Source organism: Malaclemys terrapin, chromosome 8 (assembly GCF_027887155.1).
Source record: "Malaclemys terrapin pileata isolate rMalTer1 chromosome 8, rMalTer1.hap1, whole genome shotgun sequence".
NCBI classification, from domain to species: domain Eukaryota; kingdom Metazoa; phylum Chordata; order Testudines; family Emydidae; genus Malaclemys; species Malaclemys terrapin.
The window spans coordinates 68,774,410-68,801,899 of NC_071512.1; the positions used below are offsets into that span (position 1 = coordinate 68,774,410).

At 40.5% G+C, this 27,490-nt stretch overlaps 1 protein-coding gene across 1 annotated transcript in view; it reads left to right on the plus strand.

Moving 5' to 3' along the window:
- VAV3 (vav guanine nucleotide exchange factor 3) overlaps nt 1–27,490 on the plus strand; it is a 238,930-nt gene that overhangs the window by 87,144 nt on the left and 124,296 nt on the right. Inside the window, exons 3-11 of the mRNA XM_054037316.1 lie at nt 2,320–2,378; nt 5,925–5,993; nt 8,689–8,797; nt 13,053–13,145; nt 13,257–13,325; nt 20,626–20,729; nt 22,683–22,782; nt 23,828–23,923; nt 26,962–27,030. Of these exons, the coding sequence (XP_053893291.1) occupies nt 2,320–2,378; nt 5,925–5,993; nt 8,689–8,797; nt 13,053–13,145; nt 13,257–13,325; nt 20,626–20,729; nt 22,683–22,782; nt 23,828–23,923; nt 26,962–27,030 (768 nt within the window). The remainder of the gene's footprint in view (nt 1–2,319; nt 2,379–5,924; nt 5,994–8,688; nt 8,798–13,052; nt 13,146–13,256; nt 13,326–20,625; nt 20,730–22,682; nt 22,783–23,827; nt 23,924–26,961; nt 27,031–27,490) is intronic.

The following is a 27,490-nucleotide window of genomic DNA, read 5'->3' on the forward strand; positions in this document are numbered from 1 at the left end:
TCTACTTTGTATGTACAAATATTCATTGGTCTGAGAGAGAGAGACTGACTCTCTAGCCTGGTGTTCACAGCTCTACCTGATCTGGAGCAGAAATTTGAACCAGGGTCTCCTACATCTCAGGTGAGTGCCCTCACCACCTGACAGTTGGCTACTCTCGGGTGGGTGTCTCCCTTTGACCTGAGAAACCTTCTCGACTAAAGCTTAATTGAAGCCAATGAAAAAGCAACAGAGGGTCCTGTGGCACCTTTAAGACTAACAGAAGTATTGGGAGCATAAGCTTTCATGGGTAAGAACCTCACTTCTTCAGATGCAAGTAAGTACTTGCAACCCTCTGTTGCTTTTTACAGATTCACACTAACACGGCTACCCCTCTGATACTTGAAGCCAATGGTTTCATGAAAAGCTTTGGTTTCAATGAATCAGCATTTTCTGATGAAAGAAGTTTTGTCGAACATTTCTCAACCAGCCATTCTTACTAGCTATGGAGGTTTTTTTATCTGCAGTGTGTGCAGTGAGTTGATAACTACTGTGTGTGTTTTAGCACATTGTTTTTCTCTCTAAACATTGCATTGCTGTTCTGTTGTGGGTGATGAGGTCTTAATTTGCAGTTTTATCAGCAGGCTACTATACTAATTATTTGTGGAGGGCTATGTCCAACCAACGCCAGGCTTATAGAATGTGGCATTCCTAGAAATATATTAAATATATTTCCTCTGATATGCAAGGCTTAGCTTAATATGGACTAGACAATCAGCCCAATTCAGTCCTAGTGTAACTGGGTGTCGCTCTTATGGCTTCAGTGGAGTTGCAGGCATTTACATTGGGTCTCATTTGACTCAATTTTTCTGGAAAACAATAATTGCTAGCCTTACAGTCAACAGTCAGTGCTCAAAGTGGGAGAACTTATGCGTGACAGAGCAAATCTTGACGGTGGGCAGACCACAAGGTGGCCTTGTATTGCAGAATAATTCCACACATACTATCAAATTAACTCTCCCTCTTTCCCCTGTATCCTTCTCTTTCTTGATGTATGTTCTTGAGCACCCTCCTTAAAATGAAACTCTAAGAACGTTTTCATTTTCTAGAGATGAGCTGGGACTTGCTTCCTGTCTGCTGCCAGCTTCTTTAGCAGAAACACATTAAGAATGATTTGTCTTATGGTTCCCTCTTCTGGTCAGTTGGTGGAATAGCTGGAATTAATATTCTTTTCTTTCTTGGTGGCTAAAAAAACAGCCTTCTCGTGGCGGTCTTCAGGATAACATCTAGTAAACATTTCATTCATGTCTAAATGCAAATTGAACCTGCTAGTTATGGATTTAAAAATATTATTTTATTGTTACTCTGAAATCTATTTAAATTGTTTAAACGTACTAACTCTTTATCAAGAGCCCATTTCTCCACTCTCCCCCTCCCCCGACCCTCCAAAAGTGCTAAAGACCTACTCTTGGGAGCTGCTGAGACCTTGGGAGTTGAGGGTATGCAGCACTTTGCAGGGCCAGATCTGGAGTGCTTACTATCTAGGGTTACCATACGTCCGGATTTTCCTGGAGATGTCTGGCTTTTTGGGCCTCAAATCCCCGTCTGGGGGGAAATCCCAAAAAGCTGGACATGTCCGGGAAAATAGGGAGGAAGGGCTCGGCGGTGCTCCGCCGGGGCCGCTGGGGCTGGGGCCGGCGGTGTGGGGCTGGGCCGGGGCCGGCGGTGCTCGGCAGGAGCCGGGGATGTGGGGCCGGGAGCGCGGGGCCAGGGGCCGGGAGCGCGGTGCTGGGGGCACGGTGCCGGGGGCGCGGTGCTGGGCTGGGGGCCAGGCCGGGAGCCGGGGGCGCGGTGCTCGGCTGGGGTCGGGGGCGCGGGCACTTGGCTGGGGGCCAGTGCCCCAGGGCCCAGCCAAGCCGGGCGGGAGACGCTGGGGCCAGAGCCTCTTGGCCTGGGCCGGCCAGCCTCCGGAGGGAGCCGCTCGGCCAGGGGGGCCGGACTGGGCCGCGCTGCACCCCAGCCCCAGCTTATCTGCTGCCTCCCTGTTTCAGGCTTCCCGCGAACATTTGATTCGCGGGAAGCAGGGGAGGGGGAGGAGCAGGGGGTGGAGCGTTCAGGGGAGGGGGCAGAGTTGGGGCGGGGCAGGGGTGGAGTTGGGGCGGGGCTGGAGCCCCATGGAGTGTCCTCCTTTTTAAAAATTAAAAGATGGTAACCCTATTACTATCTGTGGTGTATGATGCAAATTAAGCAGGATCTCATTACAGAATTGAAAAATAGAGTACAAAGTATGATATAGTTTCTGTTCCACAACTAAACAAATATTTTTGTTCCCTTTTTCTGCAGGTCATAGAAACACTATCAAAACTTTCTCGCACTTCTGTGGCATTAGCAACAGGAATAAGGTATGACATTAGTGCTACTCAACTTCCATTTTATCATTTATAAAACAAGTACTGTAACATTTTCCATGATATACAATTAAAAGAAATATGATCTCAGTTGCACTGTTTAGCCTTCTTTTTTCTGTGCTTTTAATTGTATATAGAGGTCCATTCTTGTCTAGAGTAGCACTACCAGTAGTTCCGACGTTAAAACTCTACATCTTTAAATGAAATTCTTATCACATAGCCCGCAAATTGGAGCTCCCTCATGCTGAATCTCCAGTGTGCTAATTCATGCTACTGTGCAACGTACAGTGAGAATTTACATTTTCCAGAATTAAGAGCTGAAGCTGCCTCCTTTCCTTCCCCTGTCATCACCCAGAAATTTGTTTCTATCTTTTTTGTGGGTTTGTCTGAATTCTCTATATTTAGAAGTAAACAGCTATGTTAAGGAACAGCCATTTGTGCTGTTGTTGTATCTAAAGACCGATATCTATTTTTGTATAAAACACTTGCTTTCAAGAGTTTATAATTTGTCTGTTCAAAATCACTTTGGAATGGAAATAGCAGCTTAAGTCTTACTCCCAGCTTTTTAAACCATATTTGAAATATATATTTGGCTCTTTATAAATAGATGTAGATAAAACAAAAAATAAGTGATTAAAACATTATTTCTTTTGCATGTAAACAACTTAAAATTTGAAATTGATCAAATGGCTTGTCTATAATATATAGTCCAGTTGCTCTTAATATTTTGACAAAAATATTTGTTTTAAAACAATATAACTTGTGACAAATAACTTTTTCGAAGAAATTGTATTGGGTTTCTATTGATAACCTGCTGTATGTGTGTACTCAGTTATACAGCATAAAGGAATTGTTGTGCATGTTTTAAGTATGTTATAATGAGACTTCCTCACAAAGTGTTTACATATGTTGTGAACTAATACTCCTGCGTAGGGCTCAAAAATGGCACTCACCAGTGGCTATTGAGATGCTTTCTCTTACTGTATTTGGGGCCTACCTCATTAGTTTAAAAAATATTAAAGCTCTCTTTCAAATAATAATAAACATATTTACAATATGGCTGTGAAGATAACCTTCCAAATGTCAGCTGAATGTAAACCAAATTCAGATGTTTTCCTGAGCCAGTAGGCAGCTCCCAGTGCCTCTGGTGCAGCTGACAGATTTCTCAAGCAGCAGCAGAGCAAAATTTACAAGGTTCTATTCAATTTTCATTACTGCTCTTTGGAACCCTATGGGCAATAGTTAAAATATCAAGAATATGAATTTCATGCTACTGCTTGGGAAAGCTGTAAATGGCAACAAAGGCAAGCCTAGAGTTTTTAATGCCTGGGGAGGATCAGAAAAAGGAGAGTCTCGGGAAGAGACCGCCTCCTTCCCCCCTCGCAATAGCTGGGGAGTAATGAATGGGGAAAAGAGACAGAAATCTCCATTTCCTTTCCAGCATCTTAGGGGGTGAGAAAGAGAGTATGGAGTTTCATGTTCATCTGATACCTGTGAGTCAGAACTTGACACAAAGGACGGAGCCCTCAAACACATGACATTCTGGTAGAAATTCCTCTTCCTAACATTAGGCACAACATGACTGTGCTTCTCACCAGCTCATTCCCATCTCAAGGCCACTTTCTGGTGGGGCCCTCACCTTACATCCTTTTCTTTAATGCTCTAACTATAAACTTACGAACTACAGGATAGTTAAGCTCTGGAATAGGCTTCTAAGGGAGGCTGTGGACTCCCCATCTTTGTATGTTTTTAAGAACAGGTGGGACAAACACTTGATCCTGCCTCAGTGCAGGGAGCTGGGCTTGATGACCTCTCAAGGTCCCTTCTATGATTCTGTCTCTGTCTGGTTAGTAGGCCAGCTAATAGGTGTCTGGTGAATTTTCAGCATTTATCTGCTCCTGGTATTCAACACACTGGGACAGTTTGCCTTCTCCCAATGTACATTCTCCTACCCACCTCACCTGTAAAACTGAAAGAGCGTAGAGAAAGAGAAGGGAAAGCAAGAAATACAGGGCATCCCCTAAGGCAAAAGAAATTTCCTCCATTAACTCGGACATTATTAGGCACCTCATGGATGATGACCTGGGTTCCCTCGTTGGACAAGTAACCAAGGATCTCTGAACCTTGAACTCTCTGTGGAGCCTACTAGGGCATTTTCTGCCTCTCCTTTTGGTATGTTTGCTGAGGAGCACTAGGCCTTCCACATGGTGCTAAGGCAGAAGATGAACTGGTGAATGGCCAACATTACAGAAACACAGTTTACGGTGGGGAAATAATTATATAGTAAGGGTCAAAAACTGCCTTATAATGCACACAGATGGCTCCCATAGATGTCAGTGATATGAGCCTCCTGTGTACATAGCCCACTGCCTATTGTTTCAGCCGTGTAGCAATAGTGCAGGAAGCAGACAGATGAGAGCTCTGCTGCTGTCCTGCCTCATTCTCTGCAAAGGTAGCAGGAGCAGCAGTGTTGTGCAGATTCCTCTTAACACTCTGTGTAAGTGTTTGCCGTGGGGGCACGGAGGATCTCACCGGCCCATGCACTGCAGAACACAATCCAGCCACCGGATTTTTTTCTTCCTTTTTCTTCAGGGCTTCACTTTTATTTCTTCAAACCAAAATTGTTGAACTTGTGTTATACAATCAACCATCTCCTTTCCACCTGGGGGTCTTCTACAAAGGCCTATCTGCTCCCTGTAGGATTGCGCTTCACAGGACATCTGCTTAGAGTCTGGGCGAACCCCCTGACTCCCTTCTCCATCTTAGCCTGCTCCCTACAGATTTATGCTCTACATGCTGTCTTCCTCAGAGTCATACGTATCAAACTGGGTTCTTTTCCTTGATCCAGGGACTCCTGCAGTTCTCAACTCAACTACTTGCTGGCTTTTACAAGGACCAGGTGATGTTCCAAGTTATCACCTGAACCCTGACCTCACAGCCTCAGCTGGAAGGCAGCTGATTAATCACAGGTGAGGCTGGGCCCAACTGCCCTAAAAGGCCAGCCACCCTGTGCCCGACAGTAAGCTTCAAAGCCCCTCTGCTCGCCCCCTCCTAAAATTAGAATGGCATTTGGATACTCCCACTTTGACAAACTAGGAGCCATAATTATACCTTCTCTCACCTTCCCACGCAGCCCACACTTTGACTTGGTCACTTTCAAGCTTTTCAGATTCAATTCGCGATCATCACATTCACCCACCCAAAATATCAGAAGTCAAGGCTTTAAAAATAAATGAACAAAAAATCCTTTGAAAATCATGGAATTTAGACTTAATTGTAAATACAGAGTAGTTAACACTTGCTTTTAAAATCTCTGATTTATATTCATGATTACATGTAACAGTTCCATCCTGTATGTGTGGCAATTTTTTTTTAATTGTTAACTCATATAAACCACAATATCAAGGGAGAGAGAGAGAGACACACACACAGATTGACAGACATATTAATCCAGATTAAAATTTCAGCAGCATACCACCCAAACTGAACACCCATGCTGGTTCTGTCTTTGATTAATACTGTTGTCTTTTTTCTCTCTAGGCCATTCCCCACAGAAGAAAGTGTTGATGATGATGAAGATATCTACAAAGGCCTTCCTGATTTACTAGAGTATGTTGTAAATCTTTAAGCAGAATGAAAGCTTTTAGTTTTCTGATATGTAGCTATTATTTAAATGACGTGATGAAATACACTGTTCTAAAATAAGTTATTTTATCTGATTGACCAAGGATTGATTAGAAAGGAAGAATTAATTGTCCAGAAAAAAGCACTTTAGTTTAATGATTGATTTTCATACATATGAAAATAAGGTTTCATGAGGGGGTCTGGTGATGAATTAAAGTATCAGTGCACTCTCTAGAATTATTTGTTTGTATCATCAGAATGCTTACATTAAATGACAGCCTCGGTGAATGCTTTTCCCTGATCCTGCAGATAATTATGTGTATATATATTTTTATTCATGTAAGTAGTCCCACAGAATCCAATGGAACTCTTCACTTGAGTAAATTTCCACATGCAGTTAAGGGTTTGCAGGATGCTTGCTGTTTTGGGCAGAGTCCATTGCTGTACAAGGGAAAGTCAAAAGAAAAAAGGGTTTATATTTTAGCCATCCCGCTTCTTCTGTTTGAGTAGCAGAGCAGGCTATAACAGACCTTGACATTCTCTCACTTTACAAGGACTAAAATCTTGTGGAAAAATCCTAATGACACTTATAAATTTAGCAGTTAAAATCCCCGAGTCTAACAATTTACAATGCAGAAAATCATACAGCTCTGCCAAAATTTGTATTTATAGCAATATTATTAAACACAGAATCTTAATACAAAGGAATAGAAATATGATTTCAGCAAGAACAAGAAGTTTGGTATTACATACAAAAGTTACCATTTAAGATTTATAGTTTTTTGCAATATGTGCATCAGCATTAAAAATACACCTCTACCCCGATATAACGTGACCCAATATAACACAAATTCGAATATAACGCAGTAAAGCAGTGCTCTGGAGGGGGGGGTGCTGCTCACTCCGGCGGATCAAAGCAAGTTCGATATAACGCGGTTTCACCTATAACACGGTAAGATTTTTTGGCTCCTGAGGGCAGTGTTATATAGGGGTAGAGGTGTATAGTTCCTAAATATGCTTCTAAAATAGAAATCTATTACAGTATTAGGTGCAATAGCCTCTATTTTGATGCACTGTTATAGGATTCACATGTAAAAATCTGCAATGGATTTATTTCGGATTGGTTATTATGTCAGGTAGCATGTACCATATACTGGATTATAATAGTTAGATGCTCTCTAAAATATAGATCTGAAACAATTGGAAGAAGTATGTATTTCATAAGAAATATAAATAGTTCGAGAGAGCTGGGGTTTCCTCCTAACTAGTGAAGTTTATTTTACAAGAATAATTCCACCTTAATGATCTCTCTCTGGGTCCAAATGGTGTTGGAGGACCTGACAGTCCCATTTAGTACATGACAAGTTTCAGAGTAACAGCCGTGTTAGTCTGTATCCGCAAAAAGAAGAACAGGAGTACTTGTGGCACCTTAGAGACTAACAAATTTATTAGAGCATAAGCTTTCGTGGACTACAGCCCACTTCTTCGGATGCATATAGAATAGAACATATAATGAGGAGATATATATACACACATACAGAGAGCATAAACAGGTGGGAGTTGTCTTACCAACTCTGAGAGGCCAATTAATTAAGAGAGAAAAAAAAAAAAAAAAAAAAAACTTTTGAAGTGATAATCAAGCTAGCCGAGTACAGACAGTGTGATAAGAAGTGTGAGAGTACTTACAAGGGGAGATAGTCAACGTTTGTAATGGCTCAGCCATTCCCAGTCCTTATTCAAACCGGAGTTGATTGTGTCTAGTTTGCATATCAATTCTAGCTCTGTAGTCTCTCTTTGGAGTCTGTTTTTGAAGTTTTTCTGTTGTAATATAGCCACAGACCTGCGGGTGGCTATATTACAACAGAAAAACTTCAAAAACAGACTCCAAAGAGAGACTACAGAGCTAGAATTGATATGCAAACTAGACACAATCAACTCCGGTTTGAATAAGGACTGGGAATGGCTGAGCCATTACAAACGTTGACTATCTCCCCTTGTAAGTACTCTCACACTTCTTATCACACTGTCTGTACTCGGCTAGCTTGATTATCACTTCAAAAGTTTTTTTTTTTTTTTTTTTTTTTTTTCTCTTAATTAATTGGCCTCTCAGAGTTGGTAAGACAACTCCCACCTGTTTATGCTCTCTGTATGTGTGTATATATATCTCCTCATTATATGTTCCATTCTATATGCATCCGAAGAAGTGGGCTGTAGTCCACGAAAGCTTATGCTCTAATAAATTTGTTAGTCTCTAAGGTGCCACAAGTACTCCTGTTCTTTTATTTAGTACATGGGGATTCACTCGTTTTAGGATAGATTTTAATTTGACCTGACGCTGAGGCCCATCTGTAACTTAGGTAGCAAGAACTCAGTGCCCCATTTTCTCCTTAGAAACCTTACTTCAAGTCCTGTCATGGTTCAAAACTTACTTCTTTTTCTTCAAACTTGTGTTAATTTTATAAAGTCAGATTTTAAATGTGTTGAGGTTAAAAAAAAATCTTATTGATTGTATAGTCCCTTTGTGGTTTAGTTCAGTTTGAGAGTTCTTTTTCATTCATCTATTTTAGATTTACTGTAAAAATCCAGACACTTGGTAAATTCTGTTTCCTAGTGTTGACTCTATAATCCCTGTTCAATACACCGATCCTTTATGTTGTTGCTTTTCCTTTTTTTCTTTTAGTGAAAGTGGTGGCGATGAGGATGAAGAGTTATATGATTGTGTCTATGGAGAAGATGAAGGTGGGGAAGTATATGAAGACTTAATGAAAGATGAAGCCGCACATCAACCTGTATGATTTCTATTTTTTGAGTGACTACAGACATATTTGTAAAGAAATAGTGGTAGTGTGAAAGTAAAAGTTTTACTAACATTCATTAAATAACTGTTAGCTGTTTTCACTAACACTGTAAGTAATTTTTTTAAAATTTAGATATTTCAAATTTGCTTTGTTGTTATGGTTGAGTTCACATTTGTGTGCAGTAACCATGTAACATATGCAGTGGATCATAACATTATCATCCTGCTATGAAATCCAACATTCTCTTACATATAAAGGGTCAAAGATTCACTCTGGTAATTCTTTCTGTGAAAGAAATACTAACATTATTTCAACAGTAAAAAGAGAACATTAAAATAAATTGTTATTTAGTTAAGATCCAGTTAGGTATGGATATTAAGATTTGTTAGCTACTTGAGTTAAGACCAGTTGAAAAAATACTCAAAAGAATGCTACTTAAGATAGAGAAAAGAAAAGTGTTCCCCATATAATTTTGGCCATTTTGCAACATTAGTCATGAACTAGTTAAATAGAGAGCTAACATGTATATTGTACATATAGATATACATGTGTGTCAGTTTTACAAAAATGCCATGAAAATTTACATGCCCATGCACAAAATTTAGTCAATAGCTATATTTAATGGACTGGTAATTGGGAGGGGTGTGATGTCAAAACCTGTTCTAATAACTTACTATCCATCTCTTTACAAGCATTCATTTGGCTTACCTGCAAAACTTTAGTTTGCTATTGTGATGACACACACTTTTTCAAGGAAGTTGCGTGTTTTAAGGTGGAAGCTGACATCTACATTTTCAGATTGAATTCCAGTGATATAGTAACTTGGAGAAGTGAGAAAATGAAAAGGTCTGAAGGTTGTTTTCCTGTGTTCTGCTGCTATAAAAGCAGCAAGTTGTAGGTATCTTGTGTGGTTCATACAATGTGTTTTTGTTGTGGTCCGGAGAATTTACCATTATGTCGTGAGAAGACTATTTCCTTGGAAAGATTTTTTGACTTGTTTCAATATGATTCATGTAAGTCTAGGCTCTGCCAATTACTATGCATCTTAATGACAATTTAAGAGCATCATCACTTTTTCTAACACATTTTTATACTAAGCACATTTTACTTTAAGGTGATGCAAGTTTCTGAAAGTAAAATAAGTGATGTGTAAAATATTGTGAAACTTGGGAGCTTCAGTTTGTAGTGGTTTATGTTTTGTTTAGATTTGATCAATACCTGAGGTTTGAGTTTTGGGGTAACCTATGCCAAAACTCAGTTAAAAGTACAAGTTTGGCATGATTTCAATATATAACCATAAGTCAGATCAAGATACTGGGCCCAGTTGTTTGCTTGAAATGTGTGTTAACTAATGGATCTTTTGATGATCTTAGTCTGAGTTTGCAATGAAACTCAGAACCAATGTGAATTTCAGGTATCATTATGGATATTTCTCCCAGTCCTAGCAGTTGATGACGCCTGACATATTTTCCACTTTGCAAACTTTCTGTTTCTTTCTTGCCTATTACAAATGAAATACCACCAGCAGCTTTAGTGGACATAACAGGGTGAGTTTAGGAGGGAATGGCAGCCGTAGTCTGAATTTGCTTATGGGAAGAAAAAATAATACTAAAGATCTAAAAAGGTTTAATATTAATTTTTTAATTAAAAAGAACAGTAGATTAAAACATGCTGCATTATGTCTACATATTTTTATACCTGATATGGTAAGAATGGATGTATTATGTTTGTTTCATTGGCATTGTATATCTTTGTTGGATTTGATGACTGTCTTAGTATGCAATCATTTATTATTAGATTTGCAAATGTGATGCACAGTAACATTACACATTGGCACAATTCTTTCATTTGAGTCCTTTAAATGAAATTCACTAGCATAGGGGACTTAGAGGTGACTTGCAATTGCAAATCAATTTTAAAAGAATGAAACTGCTTTAGAAATATGTGTTTGATGTTCTAAATAGTTAGAGAAGAATAAGTATCAGTTTAAAACGATACCTTCCTTTTTTATTTGATGTAACTGCCTCACAATGTAAACTAAGGTACCTAAGTTTCCTGTGCCAGCAGACTGCTGCCACAGAACAATTTTTTCAGTGTACTGAGCAGACTGTTGTTGTTTTTTTCCCCACCCTTTTTAGTCCCTTTGACCATTGTCATTACTTCCTGCATTCAAATTCCAAGATATTGTAGCATCTGCTAAAGATGGCAAATTGATGTGTTAAATAGTAACACTCACAAAAAGAGCCCGCTTGGGCAGCCCTAATTTGTGTTGTGTGAGCACTAACAGACAAGATCAGTCCTGTTGACTCAGGCTCTTCATTGGGGCTGCTCTCATGAATTAGTGCTCAGCAACATAAATAAGGGTTGGTCCCAAGCTATACAAACCGCTTTTGGAAATGTACTACAGTTCATACACGTTTTATTTACAAAATAGCTCACAAAAAAGAGATTAAAGATAGACTCAAATCAAAATAATAATTTGAAACCCAAAAACTTGTTTAAAAGGAACAGACATGGGTAAAGTGTGACACTCCCTCCAATACAAACCTTTGATAGCAAGGAAATACCACGTTTTGGGACAGCTCTTAATCATAACTTAATGTCCACACACCAGGTTGCCAATGACTGTGACAGACTCTACATCCTCACAGAGAACTTCATTCTGCCTCAAACTGATAAGAAAATGCACCAAACACAGCATCTTCCCCACACTATCTAAATCTTTCTCACTAGGCTGAAGGAAATAGGTTTGAAGGAGGGATTTGCAGGAAGAGAATGAAGTGGTTTAGTGTGTGGGAGGGAGGAGGCAGATGTAGGGAACTACTTGAAAGAAGGTGTGGAGTGATAGGCAGGGGGAAAAATACACAGACAACATGAAGGGGTTGGGGAATAGTAGTGTGACTTTTTGTGTCTGAGTGAGTGACATTGCTCTTTAGTAACTAGACTATGGAGTGGATGTAGACTTTCTACTATGATCAACAGCTATAGGAGTCTTCCTTTAGCTCAAGGGTTAGAGGCTAGTGTGCTTTTTTTAAGCTAAAGTCTCAGGGTTCTAGTCCTGACTTCCTCTTTGTGAAACAAATGTATCTAGTAATTGTTTTTGTCTGCTGCACATGGATTCATTACAGTAGGCAATGAGCTGAGATACAGGCAGGGCAACAGTCATGAAAATCCTTGGAGATGTGAATGAGGAGCTTGGATAGAATTTGGAAGGAAACAGGGAACAGGTGGGAAGACTTTAGGGGAGACAAGTTACATTATTATTGTTTTATTATTTGCTGAGGTTTTTTGGGTGTGGAGAATCCAATCATGACAATGACATGCACAATAAATGTCCATGCAGGAGCAATCCAGGAATTGTGTCCAGTGTCCAAGCTAGCCAACACCTGCCCAAATGTTTCTTTAAGAATCTTTTGAAACACATTATTTCATATTTGTCTATATCCTGGAAAAAGAACTCTGATACCTTGGAATTCTGAACTCCAGTGCATGCATGTTATGCTCAGCCTTAATAAGCCTGATGTTGCATTGGGTCCATGATGATCAAATCTAACACGATCATCAGCTTCTGCTCTGTGTGATGCCCCAACATGCACTATATTGCTGATCTCACACCAGCAGGAAACTGAAGCAGGCCTGTTAGGGTGAGGCAATCCCAGAGTCCTGTAAAGAACAACAACAGCAACAACAAAAATTGCAGACTAGAGCCCTAAGATCCAGCTACTGTCCTTGACTCAGAACAGATTATGAATATGGGCCTAAATGCAAGTTCCTTTCAAGGAAAAGGTAAAAGGAAAAATTATAAACAAACACAAAGAGTTAGATGCGAGCCCATTACTCACAGCAGTTACTGGCATGAGAGTCTCATTGATTTTAACTATTATGAGTAACTTCTCACTGTTGTGAATAAAGGCCCAAATTAAATAAATATGGATCTATATTTCATCTTAATCTCATTATATTATTTTTAAAAGTATATAAGAAGGATTAAGTTATTCTTTACCTTAAAATATAACATACTGAATGCCAAATTTTATCAAAATTCAAGGACTACTAAAATTCTAGAAGTTGCCAGCTAATTGCACTTTTAAAAACTATTCCCTTTGTAGTTGTTACAATCTTTTGAAGCTGCAATACTGAGAAATTTCCAACAAGCAATGTGTCTTAAGCCAAGCAGTAAACAAATAAGTTTGTTGTACAAGAGATGTCCACAAATAAATTAAACTTAACTTACTTCTAATTGCAGAAATGTACTGAAAATGACATAAGAAGCTGTTGCCTTACTGAAATAAAACAGACTGAAGAGAAATACACTGAGACTTTGGAGTCAATAGAGAAAGTAAGCCACTGAACTTTATGCTAATAGAATAGTTATTTATATAGTAATAATGTAATTGTATAATGGAATAGAGAATATATTAATCCAGTCAATGTTTACTTTTCTTAACAGTTTTTCATGGTGCCATTGAAAAGGTTTCTGTCCGCATCAGAGTTTGATATAGTGTTCATCAACATTCCTGTAAGTAATCGTATACTTAAAGAAAAAGGCAGAGAATTTGTGTCTGGTTATCATTTTGTGCAGTCACATGCCATTGAACAAAGTGATGACTTGAAATGTGATGTGCAAATTCCCCTCAAAGCTTTTTTGAATATGCAGTAGGACACTATACATCTTAGTGAAAATGATTTTAGACCTTATCTTTTGATAGTTACTGTGAGGGGAAAAAAATGTTGCATACAGCCACAGTAGATTGTCAGCAATAGTATGGACCAGATATTCCGCTGGTATACATTGGAGTATATTTGTTGATTTATACCAACTGAGGATCTGGCACTATAACCATACAGTAACTCTTAGAAGATCTGTTATATGCAAGTATTTTATTGATTGAATTTAAGTTAGACATTAACCATGTATGAATTTCCTCACATCCCTCTATGCATAATAGAGAAACATAGATCATATTTTGTGTAGATAAGATGGAAAACCTCTCTTCAGAAATTTACAAAGCACATGACCATCATCAGCCTTATACTTGAGCGTTGAATCAATGTAGAGAATGTTTACACATTATTTTGATTTGAAGGAATGCTTCTGAAGAGACATTATAGCAAGCTTGCAGATTCTCATTGGTATCTGCCCTCGATGTGTTGTCACTGAAGACATTTAAAAATCAATATAGCTTACAGCCTTATACTCAGAATTTGACAGGGAAAGTTGTGGGGAAAAAAAAAAAGAAATTCTGTAATCTAAGAAACTTCCTATTGAGTTGAAATGTGTTGAGGTTACCTGTGTGAACTCCATATGCTTTGGGAAATCAACTTTACTTTTGGAGACTTTGCAATCCAGCATACTCACAAAAAAGGTGCAATTCATACTTTTTTAAGTTGGTGCTGATAACTTACAGTTGCAGAAATTTAGTAACTGTCTTAGGCCTGATCTATGGTCTGCTCTACATTACACTGTTACTTCGATGTAAGTCACCTTGTGGGGACCTATGTGTGCATGTGTCTACACTTGAATTTGTCTCTGGCCAATGTAAGCACCCTGTTTTAAGGAGGAAGTAAAACCACCTCCCCAGTTGGCGTAGAACCGTGGTTGCCTGACTGAAGTTGACACAGTGCGAGTATAGGAACCTTTGTTGAACCTGGAGGTCCTCTAGCAGCTGTCTCATAATGCCCCATTCCCTGCGACAGTGATCACTTTGGCTGCAATTTTAAACTCCATTGCCCAGGAGTCACAGAGACCAGAAGCCTCCCTGCCCCCTTTAAAGCCGCCTGTGTGTTTTTTGGAATGCCTTTCTCGGATTGCCCACCTTGGTAAGCATACCTAGTAGCTCACCCTTCTTGCGTGCAACTGCCTAACTGACCACTCTGGCTCCACATATTAAATGCACCGCTGCCTGGAGTAGACAGGAAGTATTGGATCTCCTGGATCTGTGGGGAGAAGAGACTGTGCAAGCATCGCTATGAACCAGCCACAGAAATGTGGACATCTACAAGTAAAAAAAAAAAAAAAAAATAATGGAGATATCCCATCTCCTAGAACTGGAAGGGACCTTGAAAGGTCATCAAGTCCAGCCCCCTGCCTTCACTAGCAGGACCAAGTACTGATTTTGCCCCAGATTCCCAAGTGGCCCCCTCAAGGATTGAACTCACAACCCTGGGTTTAGCAGGCCAATGCTCAAACCACTGAGCTATCCCTCCCCCCCCCCCCCAAGTAGATTGCATGAGGGATGCAGACAAAGGGGTATGACAGGGACCAGCAGCAATACTGCATGAAACTTAAGGAATTTTTCCAGGGAGGCCACAAAGCCAGGGAGGCCAACAGTAGATCTGATGCTGTGCCACAGACCTGCCGCTTCTACCAGGAACTGCATGTCATAGTTGGTGAAGACTCCACAGACTACTGTGGTTACCTCAGAGGAATGTGAGAGACAGACCCCTGCCATGAACAGTGAGGAGGAGGAGTGTGGAGTGCAGGGAGGAGAGTCCAGCCTTACTGCAAATCAGGACCTGTTTAAGACTCCTCCACAGTGTAGCCAGACCTTCCAGGTGAACGTGAATGAGCCAAATGAAGGGGAAGGGAATTTGAGTAAGTTTGTGCATGCATTTTTCCTTACAATGTTTACCCTTAAAGATGGTGCCTGGCCCATTCCCAAGTGAACAAGAAAAAGGCATTGACTCTTCACTGTTTTACTCATATAAGAAGGGATAGAGGTACTACAAACAGTGGTAGAATTGGCATGTGCTTTCATTCCCCCATGGATTAAGTGGGGCCATGTGGAGCACTTTGTTTACATGTCTAGGGATGTGCCTTTTATCCTTCTGAGTGATCTCAATACAAATTCCATGAAGATACTCTGCAATCCTTTCCTCAGGTTTCTAGGGATGGCTGTCTTCTTTCTTCCTCCATGGCAGGACACTTTCCAATGCCACTCTGCGATGAGTTTGGCTGGCACCTTTACAGTCAACAGGCTTGAAGTGTACGGGCCTGGGTGGCTTCGGGATGCCAGTCACAGCTGTGTTCTCTGTGCCTTTGTCACCTTCAGGAGTGAGATATCAGCTAACATCATCACCACCACCTGTGAAAAATAGTGCCAATATTCAGTGCCATTGCTCTATAGCTGTAACCATGGAAATAGAGACTGACATTTTATAGCTTCATGCAATAGAAAATCCTCCCCCCGCCACCACCTTTAGCAGGCCGTACTCCGTTTGTGCTGACGTGACCCAAAGCTTAAGTGTGAATAAGCATTTCTTGTTAAAAGTGTCCATAGGAATAAGGGTAGGGAGTTTTGAAACATATGGTTCCCTTTCTGTTGTGACTGTAAATCCAGTGGTACCTGCCTGTTTTTATCAGCAGCTTCTGGGCATGGTGGCCTTGAGAGGGTGCCCCTTCCACACCTGCAGAACACCTAACCCTGATGAGGAGGAGAAAGAAGAGGAAATGTTGCATTGGACCATGAAGAAAGGACTTGGGGGGTCAATATGACCAACAGAATGGGAATTGACAGGCAGAAAACCAAATGCTGCAGATCTTGGTTACCCTATATCTCCACTCTTTTCAGTCTTGGAGAACTCCACAGTCACTGCTTCCTACACTCCCAAACATACCACGTGGCATCACGGAGTGCATCAGTATCCTTACCACTCCATGCCAGGGAACAGCTAGGAAAACCACAGCTTCACATACACAGATTGTGAATCAGTCTTTTTATTTGTAGCCACAGTGGTCTATATCTGTGCACTCAAATGGACATAAATATTTAAATCCTTTCTAATTTTAAATTATCAGCCTGTTAAGTTATGTTAAACATTTGTGTAATGTTGCCTGTAGTTATTTTTGCACATTGATTTTCTGCACTGTTTTTCCACCACTCAGTAAAGTTCAGTTTGTGGAGAATGAAATTTATCTTTCTTAGTTCACAACAAATATTGCAGAATACATAGAGATAGTCAAAGCAAACTGTAATTGTAAATACACAACTAACACCACAGTATTCATAATTTCAGGAAAATACCTAGTCGTATTTATAATTGTACAGCAAATGCTATACAAATCTTTACAGCACCAAAGCTCCAGGCCCAGACAACACTGCTGTGGCTGACTGTTAAAATGTTCTTTCAAAGCCTCCCTCACCCATATAGCTTTGTGTTGCTAAGAATTGTATCCACTTCTGCCCTCTACCCTGGTGGCAGCTTTGCCTCACTAATATTATGCAGGACACAGCAAGCAGCTATAACCATTGGGATATTTTTCTTACTGAGATCCAATCTAATGAGTAAATACTACCAGTGCCACTTCAATCTAGAAAAAGCATGTTCAACTGTAATTTTGCATCTGCGGAGCCAATAGTTAATCTTTCTTGGTGGTATTGAGATGGACAGTGTGTGACTTCATGAGCCAGAGGTGCAAAGGGTAGGCTGAGTCCCCCAGAATCACTATCAGCATTTCAACTTCGGCAATGGTAATCTGCCAGCAGGGAAAGAATGTCCCTGCTTGCAGCTCTCTGAACAGTCCTGTGTTCTTAAAGATGCGAGCATCGTGCACCTTCCTTGGCCACTGGTGATCTATCAATGCTTGCATAACCAGAGAAAAATAGCGCTTTCTGTTGTTGTATTCTGTAGCAAGGTGAGCTCATGCCAAAATAGGGATAAGCATGCTGTCTATCGCCCCAATGCATTTCGGGAACCCCATTGCTGCAGATTCATCCACTATTTCCTGCAGGTTGCTGAGAGTCACAGTCCTGCAAAGCAGATGATTAATGGTCCTACAGACTTGTATGACAATGGCCTCTCACTATAGATTTCCCAATTCCAAAATGATTTCTCCACTGACTGGTAGCAATCTGGCATTGCAGCTTCCAAATTTTGATCACCACTCAATTCTCCACTGAGGGGTGAGCTCAGCACACAGATCCAGTGATGTGGGCTTTTGCATCCAAAAGGTCTGCAACTACTGCTCCTCATCCTAAACCTGCTTTATGATGAGATCCCACCAGTCAATGCTTGTTTCCTGGGCCCAGAGGTGGCGCTCTACCATCTGCAGCTGCTCTATGAATACCAACAACAACCTTGAATTGTTTTTCATTATGCCCCTCAGCGAACTGTCCTTGAAGAAATCCTCATGTCGCCCCATTGTTGTGGTACTTCCTGCAGGCCTGCAAAGACAGGAGAATCATGCATCCTGTAGAGGGCAGACACTGAAAAGTGCTATAGAATCATAGAATATCAGGGTTGGAAGGGACCTCAGGAGGTCATCTAGTTCAACCCCCTGCTCAAAGTAGGACCAATCCCCAACTAAATCATCCCAGCCAGAGCTTCATCAAGCCTGACCTTAAAAACCTCTAAGGAAGGCGATTCCATCACCTCCCTAGGTTACCCATTCCAGTGCTTCACCACCCTCCTCATGAAAAGTTTTTCCTAATATCCAACCTAAACCTCCTGCACTGCAACTTGAGACCCTTACTCCTTGTTCTGTCATCTGGTACCACTGAAAACAGTCTAGATCCATCCTCTTTGGAACCCCTTTTCAGGTAGTTGAAAGCAGCTATCAAATCCCCCCTCATTCTTCTCTTCTGCAGACTAAACAATCCCAGTTCCCTCAGCCTCTCCTCATAAGTCATGTGCTCCAGCCCCCTAATCATTTTTGTTGCCCTCCGCTGGACTCTTTCCAATTTTTCCGCATCCTTCTTGTAGTGTGGGGCCCAAAACTGGACACAGTACTCCAGATGAGGCCTCACCAATGCCGAATAGAGGGGAATGATCACGTCCCTCAATCTGCTGGCAATGCCCTACTTATACAGCCCAAAATGCCAATAGCCTTCTTGGCAACAAGGGCACACTGTTGACTCATATCCAGCTTCTCGTCCACTGTAAACCCTAGGTCCTTTTCTGCAGAACTGCTGCCTAGCCATTCGGTCCCTAGTCTGTAGCAGTGCATGAGATTCTTCTGTCCTAAGTGCAGGACTCTGCACTTGTCCTTGTTGAACCTCATCTGATTTCTTTTGGCCCAATCCTCTAATTTGTCTAGGTCCCTCTGTATCCTGTCCCTATCCTCCAGCGTATCTCCCACTCCTCCCAGTTTAGTGTCCTCTGCAAACTTGCTGAGGGTGCAGTCCACGCCATCCTCCAGATCATCAATGAAGATATTGAACAAAACCGGCCCCAGGACCAGCCCTTGGGGCACTCCTCTTGATACCGGCTGCCAACTAGACATGAAGTCATTGATCACTACCCTTTGAGCCCGATGATTTAGCCAGCTTTCTATCCACCTTATAATCCATTCATCCAGCCCATACTTCTTTAACTTGCCGGCAAGAATACTGTGGTAGAGCGTATCAAAAGCGTTGCTAAAGCCAGTTATCTCATCATAGAAGGCAATTAGGTTAGTCAGGCATGACCTGCCTTTGGTGAATCCATGCTGATTGTTCCTGATCACTTTCCTCTCCTCTAAGTGCATCGGAATTGATTCCTTGAGGACCTGCTCCATGATTTTTCCAGGTACTGAGGTGAGGCTGACTGGCCTGTAGTTTCCCGGATCCTCCTACTTCACAAGTTTGGGGGATTTTTTAAAAAGGCACAAAAATTTTGGGGTATTGCTGGATGGAGAAAGTTGCATCATGAGAACTTGACCTCTAGCTCCAGAGATCCCTGGGAAAGTCATTTCTTTCCCACAACACATTGTGAATGTTTCCCAAAAGGCATTGTGCCGGACGGTGGCATGTGGCACATTGGGATACAGACTTGTGATGCACTGCACTTTACATCGACACAAGCACACCTAGTGAGTACTCATAGCACTTACATGAGCAGCCAAATATGCACGAGTGATGTACTAGCTTCTGTGGCTGTTCGCTGATGTAACTTGCATCAAACACAGTTTGTGTGTAGACATGGTCTAACAGTATTTCTTGAGTCCTTTAAGGAAAATAATGGGCCACTTCATCATGATTGGTCCCTTGAAATATGTGTTTACTACTTAGACTAAACTATCTGCTCCACCGTGTATTTAGCTGTTACATTCTGAGTATGTTTCCAAGACCTGAAGAAGAGCTCTGTGTAAGCATGAAAGCTTGTCTCACTCACCAACAGAAGTTGGTACAATAAAAGATATTACTTCACCCACCTTGTTTCTCTGATTCCATGGCAGTTTAGTTAAAGTCCTGCACAAGTCTGGGAAAATGTATCCCTATTTTAATATATTCACCTTGAAGCATTTCTATATATTGCATTTGAAGCTCTGACTGTTATCTTGTACTGTCATTAGGTACTGTTTTTTATATACTGGTCTTGAACTGAAAATCTTAAAATTTCTGCGGCAGTATAGCTTGGCTCAAATATTTCTTCAGCATCCTTGTCTTATTCCTGTGCCATTAGTGGTCCATTGTATCAAGAAACTCATTGCGATTGCAGTTAACTTAGCACCAGGATGCCACTAATTGACCAATGTAATGTACAAAACTGGTTTTTCACAGCTCAGGGAAACGAATCATTACTTTGGTCTTGTCACTAAAACATTGACTTGACTTGCTTAATTTTAAAATTATCATTATAAAATGAAGATGAACTAACAGTGCACATTTCAAGTTGGAATAAATTAGCCTTTAATAGGTCTCTGAGTTTAGTTTCCCTTGTCATGTTGTATGGAAGATCCGGCATTTCAAAGCAAATGTTGAAAGTAGCAGCTACTCATAAGTGATCTGTGTCTTAGTTTGTTGGAATTAACAGATATACATGGAGACACTAATCTTCATTCTGGAAGCTATGGGGTTCTATTTGCATTTTAATTTTTTTCTTATTTTACTGTTTTTAAGGAATTGGTGAAAACCCACAGAAGTCTAATGCAGGACATTTTTGACTCCATTGTAAACAAAAATGACCAGAACCTGTATCAAATTTTTATTAACTACAAGGAAAGGTAATATTTATACACTAACTTTTACATACTTTAGTGATAACCTACACTCAGTCTATTGAAGTGTTTCTCTATGATTAAATACTCCATAAGCATTTATATAATTGAACTGGATATCCATGGATAACAGCATCAGTATATGTAATGGGCTTTGAATGTGGAAAGTACCAAGGAAGTGCTATTATTATTTTATAGAATGGATTGTTCAATTTCCTCCAAGTATTTTTATCACTGCTTTTTCATTTAAAAATAGCATCCATATTTTATATGAAATCATATAACTTATTTTGCACAGCTTCTGGCATAAAAACTATCTTCGAATGCTTTATAGAGATAAACAATACAGGTACCGAGATAAAATAATCAGAGATGGGGAGAGAAATAAAATAAGGCAGAAAGATACAGGCAAGGCATTCCAGATGGCAGAAAGGAGGACAAAAAGAAGGGTAAAACAGGCTGAGGAGAAGAGAGGAGAGTTTGAGGGGGTCCATAGAAGGTGTTAATGAAGTCACTTCTGAACTGGAAATTGAAATAATTGGGGAGCCAACTGAGTTGTTTGAGAAGTGATGCAGTCACATTATGCTGGTGAGAAAGTAGGTATAAGCTAACAGAAAACGCCTGAATCTGGAAAGCTGGATTTTGGGGAGATGATGGGAAAGGAAGTTGCTATAATCACATTGAGTGGAAATGAAGCCATATATGAAGGTTTCAGTAGAGGAGGAGCTTATGGCAGTGGTATGTGTGTGTGGGTAGATGGTGACAGACTGAGGGAAAGGGTGATTATTGGAAGGATACGGGCAGTGACGGCAAATGGCAGGTCTGAGTGTAGAGGGGAACTACAGGAGCAGGAGTTGGGTCTCAGGATGCTCCTTTTCTCCAAAAGAAGCAATGTAACTTAAGGAAGCTGAGAGGAAACTACAAGTTTATTTTGTCAAGGGAGGAGAGATACTGGGTCTAGCTTATGCTCTAATAAATTTGTTAGTCTCTAAGGTGCCACAAGTACTCCTGTTCTTCTTTTTGCGGATACAGACTAACACGGCTGTTACTCTGAAATGGGTCTAGCTCTATTTGTACTGCAGTATAGGTTTAAAATAATAATTAAAGGTGAAAGATGTGCAGTTAGTATCATCACTTTTGAAGTGGAAGCTAAGGCTAAACAGAAGATGATCAAGAGGGAAAAAAAAGATTAAAAATAGAAGGCAAGAACTGAGGCTTGTAGATCCCCAAAGATGGAGCAGTTTAAAGAGGAGTCACCTCTAAAGATTTAGAACAGTTTGAGAAGAGTGGAATGAATCGTTACTGAAGGGAATGGGAAGTTCCTGATACAAACCTGGATTCTTTTCAGTAGCTTTACAAAAATCAACCAGTGGCTACCATGCTGATCTCTGACTGCTGTTAAGAATTTCTTGCATTTACATATGTTAGCTGTTATCTTGACCCAAAGCCTCATGGAATGTAAACTCAATAGAAGCTGTTAAATCAGTTTGCAAAACCTACTGTTGCTGTAAAAAGAGTGGATGTAATTAATCCTGGGCTAATCCTATGTAACAGAATTTATTCATTGCATCCTTTGAAATCTATCTCTTAACATTGTAAATACTAATGGCTCTGGTGCTGTTAAGGAGCAGTTACATTGCTTTGCAGCCTGAAACAAATGCTTTATTATGTCAGTGTATGCATGTCAGTGTTAAAGTGAATTGAAATGATTTTACAGCATTTTGATTATGATCTTTAGGATTTTTCAAACATGCACCTGATTATATTCTTGGGGAAGCTTTGTAATACACATTTAGGGCCAAGTTATTACGTTTGGATATGTAGGTACAGCTCCCACTTGAAGGGAAGAATGTGACCCATATATTTGTTTGTGAAGTGTGAACAAAGACGGTTTCTGTTTTTTTTAAAAAAAACCACACACACTCTCCCGCTTGTTTTTTTTCTCTTGCTTTGGTTTAGAATGGTTATTTATGGGCAGTACTGCAGTCAAGTGGAGACAGCCATATCCTGCTTAGACAACATCTCTAAGACAAAAGAAGATGTTAAATTGAAGCTAGAGGTACTGATATTTATTTTTTTATATACAAATATATATCTGCCATCCCCCCAAAAAAGAAAACTGTCCATTCTGACATGTGGGTCTATGAGTTTCTTTTCGTTTCCTTTTTAACTGGAGTAACTGATCAAATGAACGTGTCAGGTAGAGACAGAAGAGGTTGAATCCTGGTCCCACTGAAGTCAGAAGAAGTCTTGCTAATGACTTCAGTGGGGTCAGGATTTCACCCAAGAAGTGGTTTTGTCAATGAAACACTTTTTTTTCATAGTGTTTTAGGTGAGTGTGAAGGTAGCTGAGAGTAAAATATGTTAATGTTATAATTAGAATAACATTTAAAGACTAAACTCTGCCCCTAGGCACATCTCTGCACAAGCGATCGTGTGTAAGACGCACCACCGCAGATGTTCAGACAACCTTGGAAGCACAGTTCCTCTTTAGATAAGGGCTGTAGCTGATTTATAGGGTACAGCATACTGCCCATCAGCTTTGGTGGGGAAGTGAATGTGCAGGGTGGGAGTTTGATGATCCCATCTGTAATAACAGGATTTCTAGTTTTTAGGTTTACTAGTCACCTTCAATCCACACAGTTGTCATGCCTGTTGTGCTATTTATGCCTACATCTAATAAGAAAAAGAGTCTTCTATTTACCTGCAGTGTTGCACTTGAACTACCTGCTGGGCACTAGCCAGAGTGATTCCAACTGCTATCTCTGTTGCTCCTATAGACATTCACAGCTTCAAATCAACAAAAACTCTGTGTGGTTTCTTATCTCTAATTACAGTGTTTATACCATAGTCATCTGAACACCTGAAGAATAGGATCTGGTTCTGGATCCAGATCTTGGAAACCTCAAAAATTCAGGGGTTTTGGTTCAGCTTATCACTATGGAGATGATTTTTTCCTCATTATGGTGGTATTTAGTATCCTAATATCTGGGTGATCTGGCAAACTTATATATCTACTTAAAAAAATTAGGAGTGTACTTTGTATCTTATTTTTATTTTGCAAGAATCAAAGTTCAATCTTTTATTTTATTTTTAAAAACCAGGAATGTTCCAAGAGGGCCAACAATGGGAAATTTACTTTGCGGGATCTTCTAGTGGTTCCTATGCAACGAGTTCTGAAATATCATCTGCTGCTGCAGGTACTTTATTTTTGAAGTTTAAAGTGATTAAGTGCAAAGCTGTGATGGTTTATCATCAGAGGATTGTTATAATGAGGGTTCAGTGTCTTTATTAAAGGACAGTGATTAACATTTTTATTGACTTGAATTGCGACTTAGCTGTCTGGAAGTTAAATCCAGTGCAGTTCAGCCTTCTCTGTGGTGATCATTCCATACAGTTGAAGCATATCTGCGAATAACAATCACTCTTCATTTAATGGCTTATTTAAAAGTTAGTGATGGCAAACTATGAGAATGGTGGTTTTGTAATGTAGACCACTACCCCCAAAGACTAAGCTGAATGAGACTATACCATTCTTTAAGATACTTCCCTGCTATAGTAAATAATAATAAAACCATATTTATTTTGAAATGCTTCTTGTTATAACCCACAAAGCTCTTGGCTTCCACAGTTAGTCTTATAATGAGGGTGGAGAGTCTTATAAATTTAATTTGATAGCTGTTCCAGGAGACTCATTAGTTCAGCAGCAAAGAAATATATTACTGTATTAGATCGTCAACCTTGCTGATGCTTGTAAAATGTCATTTTAAAAAGGGCTACTACCTTTATGTGAAGCATAATTTTGACTCTGCAGTGCTTTGTGTAATTCAAACTTATTACATTTCTTGAAATATATCTATATAAATGCAAGTCATCAATATTCTGATCAACAGAAAATCACAAAAAAACAAAAAAAACAAAGCTGATGACAGAACCACTTTCTTAAAACATTTGAGACCTGAACCAAAGCAATATAATCAAATTGTATATTATGAAAAAATAATATGAAAGATTATGTCACTCATAATGTTTTAAAGTGTGAGGCATCATAAAACTACAATCAGGTATGTAACGGGGTGTCAAAATATATCACAGTATTTTCAGGAGAAAAATATCCACAAAAATTGCTAGAAAAACTGCATTTTTAAGTAGAAGCATCTATTCCCACCATTTTCTAGTATTTTAGCAATATATTATGTTTGGTTACAACATATAGTCGTCTTCTTATTTCTCTCTGGATTTTCTTTTTTGCTTTTAACTAACCCATTAATTTTTCTAGATTCTAGATGGGCTATGTATCTTTTAAAATATAGCAAATAGCTTAACATTCTTATACTGTCAAGATATGTCATCCACATTCAAGTCTATAAAATATTATATAAATGCAGCTAAACTTGTACTTAAGAGTAGTGACTATCTCATTATGCTTAGTCACATATTTTAGCTAAAGCTTTTGTTAGCATATATTCCTACTTCATCTTTGCAAACAAACTCATATTTTGGAGTTTTGACTATTCATGTTATTGCTAGTAACATGAAAACTATCTAATATTGTTTGCCTAGGCTTTCAGCACAGACTACCTCTCAGGGAATTCTGTGCCAAAAAATTTAAAATTCTGTGCCAAAAATTGTTAAAGGTATACACATAATATTTTAAAATTCTGCAAATTGTATTTGTCAATAAATAAATGTGGCTCCAGCATGGCAGTGGGGAGCACAGGCCATGGCTGCATTGAGGTGGGAGATCACCCTGAAGCACCCACCTCCTCCAGTACAGGGCCTTGGCGGTGAGGCTGCACCTGACCCTGACACAGTGCAAGGGCTGGGCCTGCCTCAAAAACACCTCAGGACCCTGCCTCTCTGTGCCAGGCGCACCGGAAGTGGGTGGGCAGGCTCAGCCCAGCAGGATCCAAGTTTGGAGGGGCATAGTGTGGGGGAAACCTGGTGTGGGGTGAGAGGTTTCTGGGCAGGGTAATCTGGGTGCAGGCAGCTCAGTGGGAGATCTGGATGCACAGGGACTTGTTGGGGGGTTCTGGGTGCAGGGGCAATGGGACTCTGCAGTGGATCCAGGTGAAGATGGTTGGGACTCAGCACGGAGGGTCTGGGTGTGGGGAGATGGGGCTCGGCAGGGGGGTCTGGGTGTGAGGGCTCAGTGGGGGGACCTGGTGCTGTGGGAGTGGGGGTCCAGGTGTAGCTGGTTGGGAATCAGTGCAGTGGAGGTCTGAGTGTGGGGGGCTTGTCGGAGGGGTGTAGTGGGGTAGGGCTTGTCAGGGTGAGGGTTCGATGGGCCTGCTTAATGGGGGAGCCCCAGCTGCTGCCGATGTGATGCTGCATGTTGGGCTCCTGCTTCCCCCCATGATTCACCTATCCCCTTTTCTTCTCCATCCCCTCCCCTCACTCCCACATTCCCCTCCCCCTGCCCTATTTCACTCCCTTCCTTCCCCACTGCCTCTTCCCTCCATCTCCCCCTTCCCTCATTTCTCCACCTCCCCCTTTCCCAGCCCCACCGCTGGCACTCACTGTTGCTTAGAAAACAAAGGCTGCCAGCACACAGAAGAGGGGAATGACTGGCACTAGGACCCAGGAGGCGGTGTTCAGCTGTAGAGTCAGCGAAACCCAGACACAGCCTCCTTCAGCTGGGCAGCTCTGCGCTTGCAGAGATGGGGGAGGGGCAGGGGCAGGTAACCCTGTGTGCCTCCTCCTGCCTCACCTCTGTTTGGTGGGGAGCAATTCCCCCCAAACACCTCTGCCCATGGTTGTACCCCTTCTTCCCCCCCATGCGTCTTCCATTTGCTTCCTTGCCGTTTTCTGCATGGAAGCACAGGAATTCTGCGGGAGGACCGTTTTCTGTAGGTGCGCAGTCACGCAGAATCTCCCCAGGAGTAACAGATATATACAGTGAGGATCTGAGTGATAAATTTTAATTCTTACCAGAATAGAATTAGCTTTTACTGACTGCTCATTGTCAATATTGTTAGTATTTAGGAAGAACAGTGCTCACACTTAACACTTGCTATTTAACTATTTGTGGTAATCCCTAGTTGTGATACGTATAGGGAATCATAGAGAAAAATAAATAAATTCTAGGGCTGTTATCGATTTAAGGCAAAATTGGCAAGCTTTTAAGAGTGACCAGTGCACAATAGTCATTTTATTTCAGTGATAAATGTTTAAACTGATTGGCAGCTGGCTGAGTGAAAAGTTGTTATAAGAAATATCCCTGCATTTTGCCAAATAGGAACTGGTGAAGCACACTACTGACCCAAATGAGAAGGAAAATCTGAAGCTGGCACTTGATGCAATGAAGGTAAGTGTGCCATGGCAGGTAGATGTTTACATCTTCACTGCCAGTTAAAATGGTTGGGGCCTTTTTCAGAATACACAGGCATGCAGAAGTGAAGTTCACAGTATATTTTCTACTGAAGGAGGTCCTGCAATTCACAATAGAGCTAGCAAATCTTTGTTAACTAGCCACAAACTCTCGTGTAAGGAGGCTAAATCAAGGATATTGCTACAGGCTTTTAGTAACTGAGTCAATAGGTTATATATGGTATGGAGTAGAGATGGTTGGCTTCTATTTACTTGTAGTATCCTAACTTTTACATTCTGTCCCATAGTTTTCAGCCTCCTAACCGAAAAATTTGCCTTTCCCAGTTTTACTAGTCTTTTACAAAATGGGTAAAACTTCCATTACTGCAGATCACCTCAAATTTTGGTTAACAGTTTCCAAGTGAGATAAACACAATTCTCTTTCCTCACAATTTATA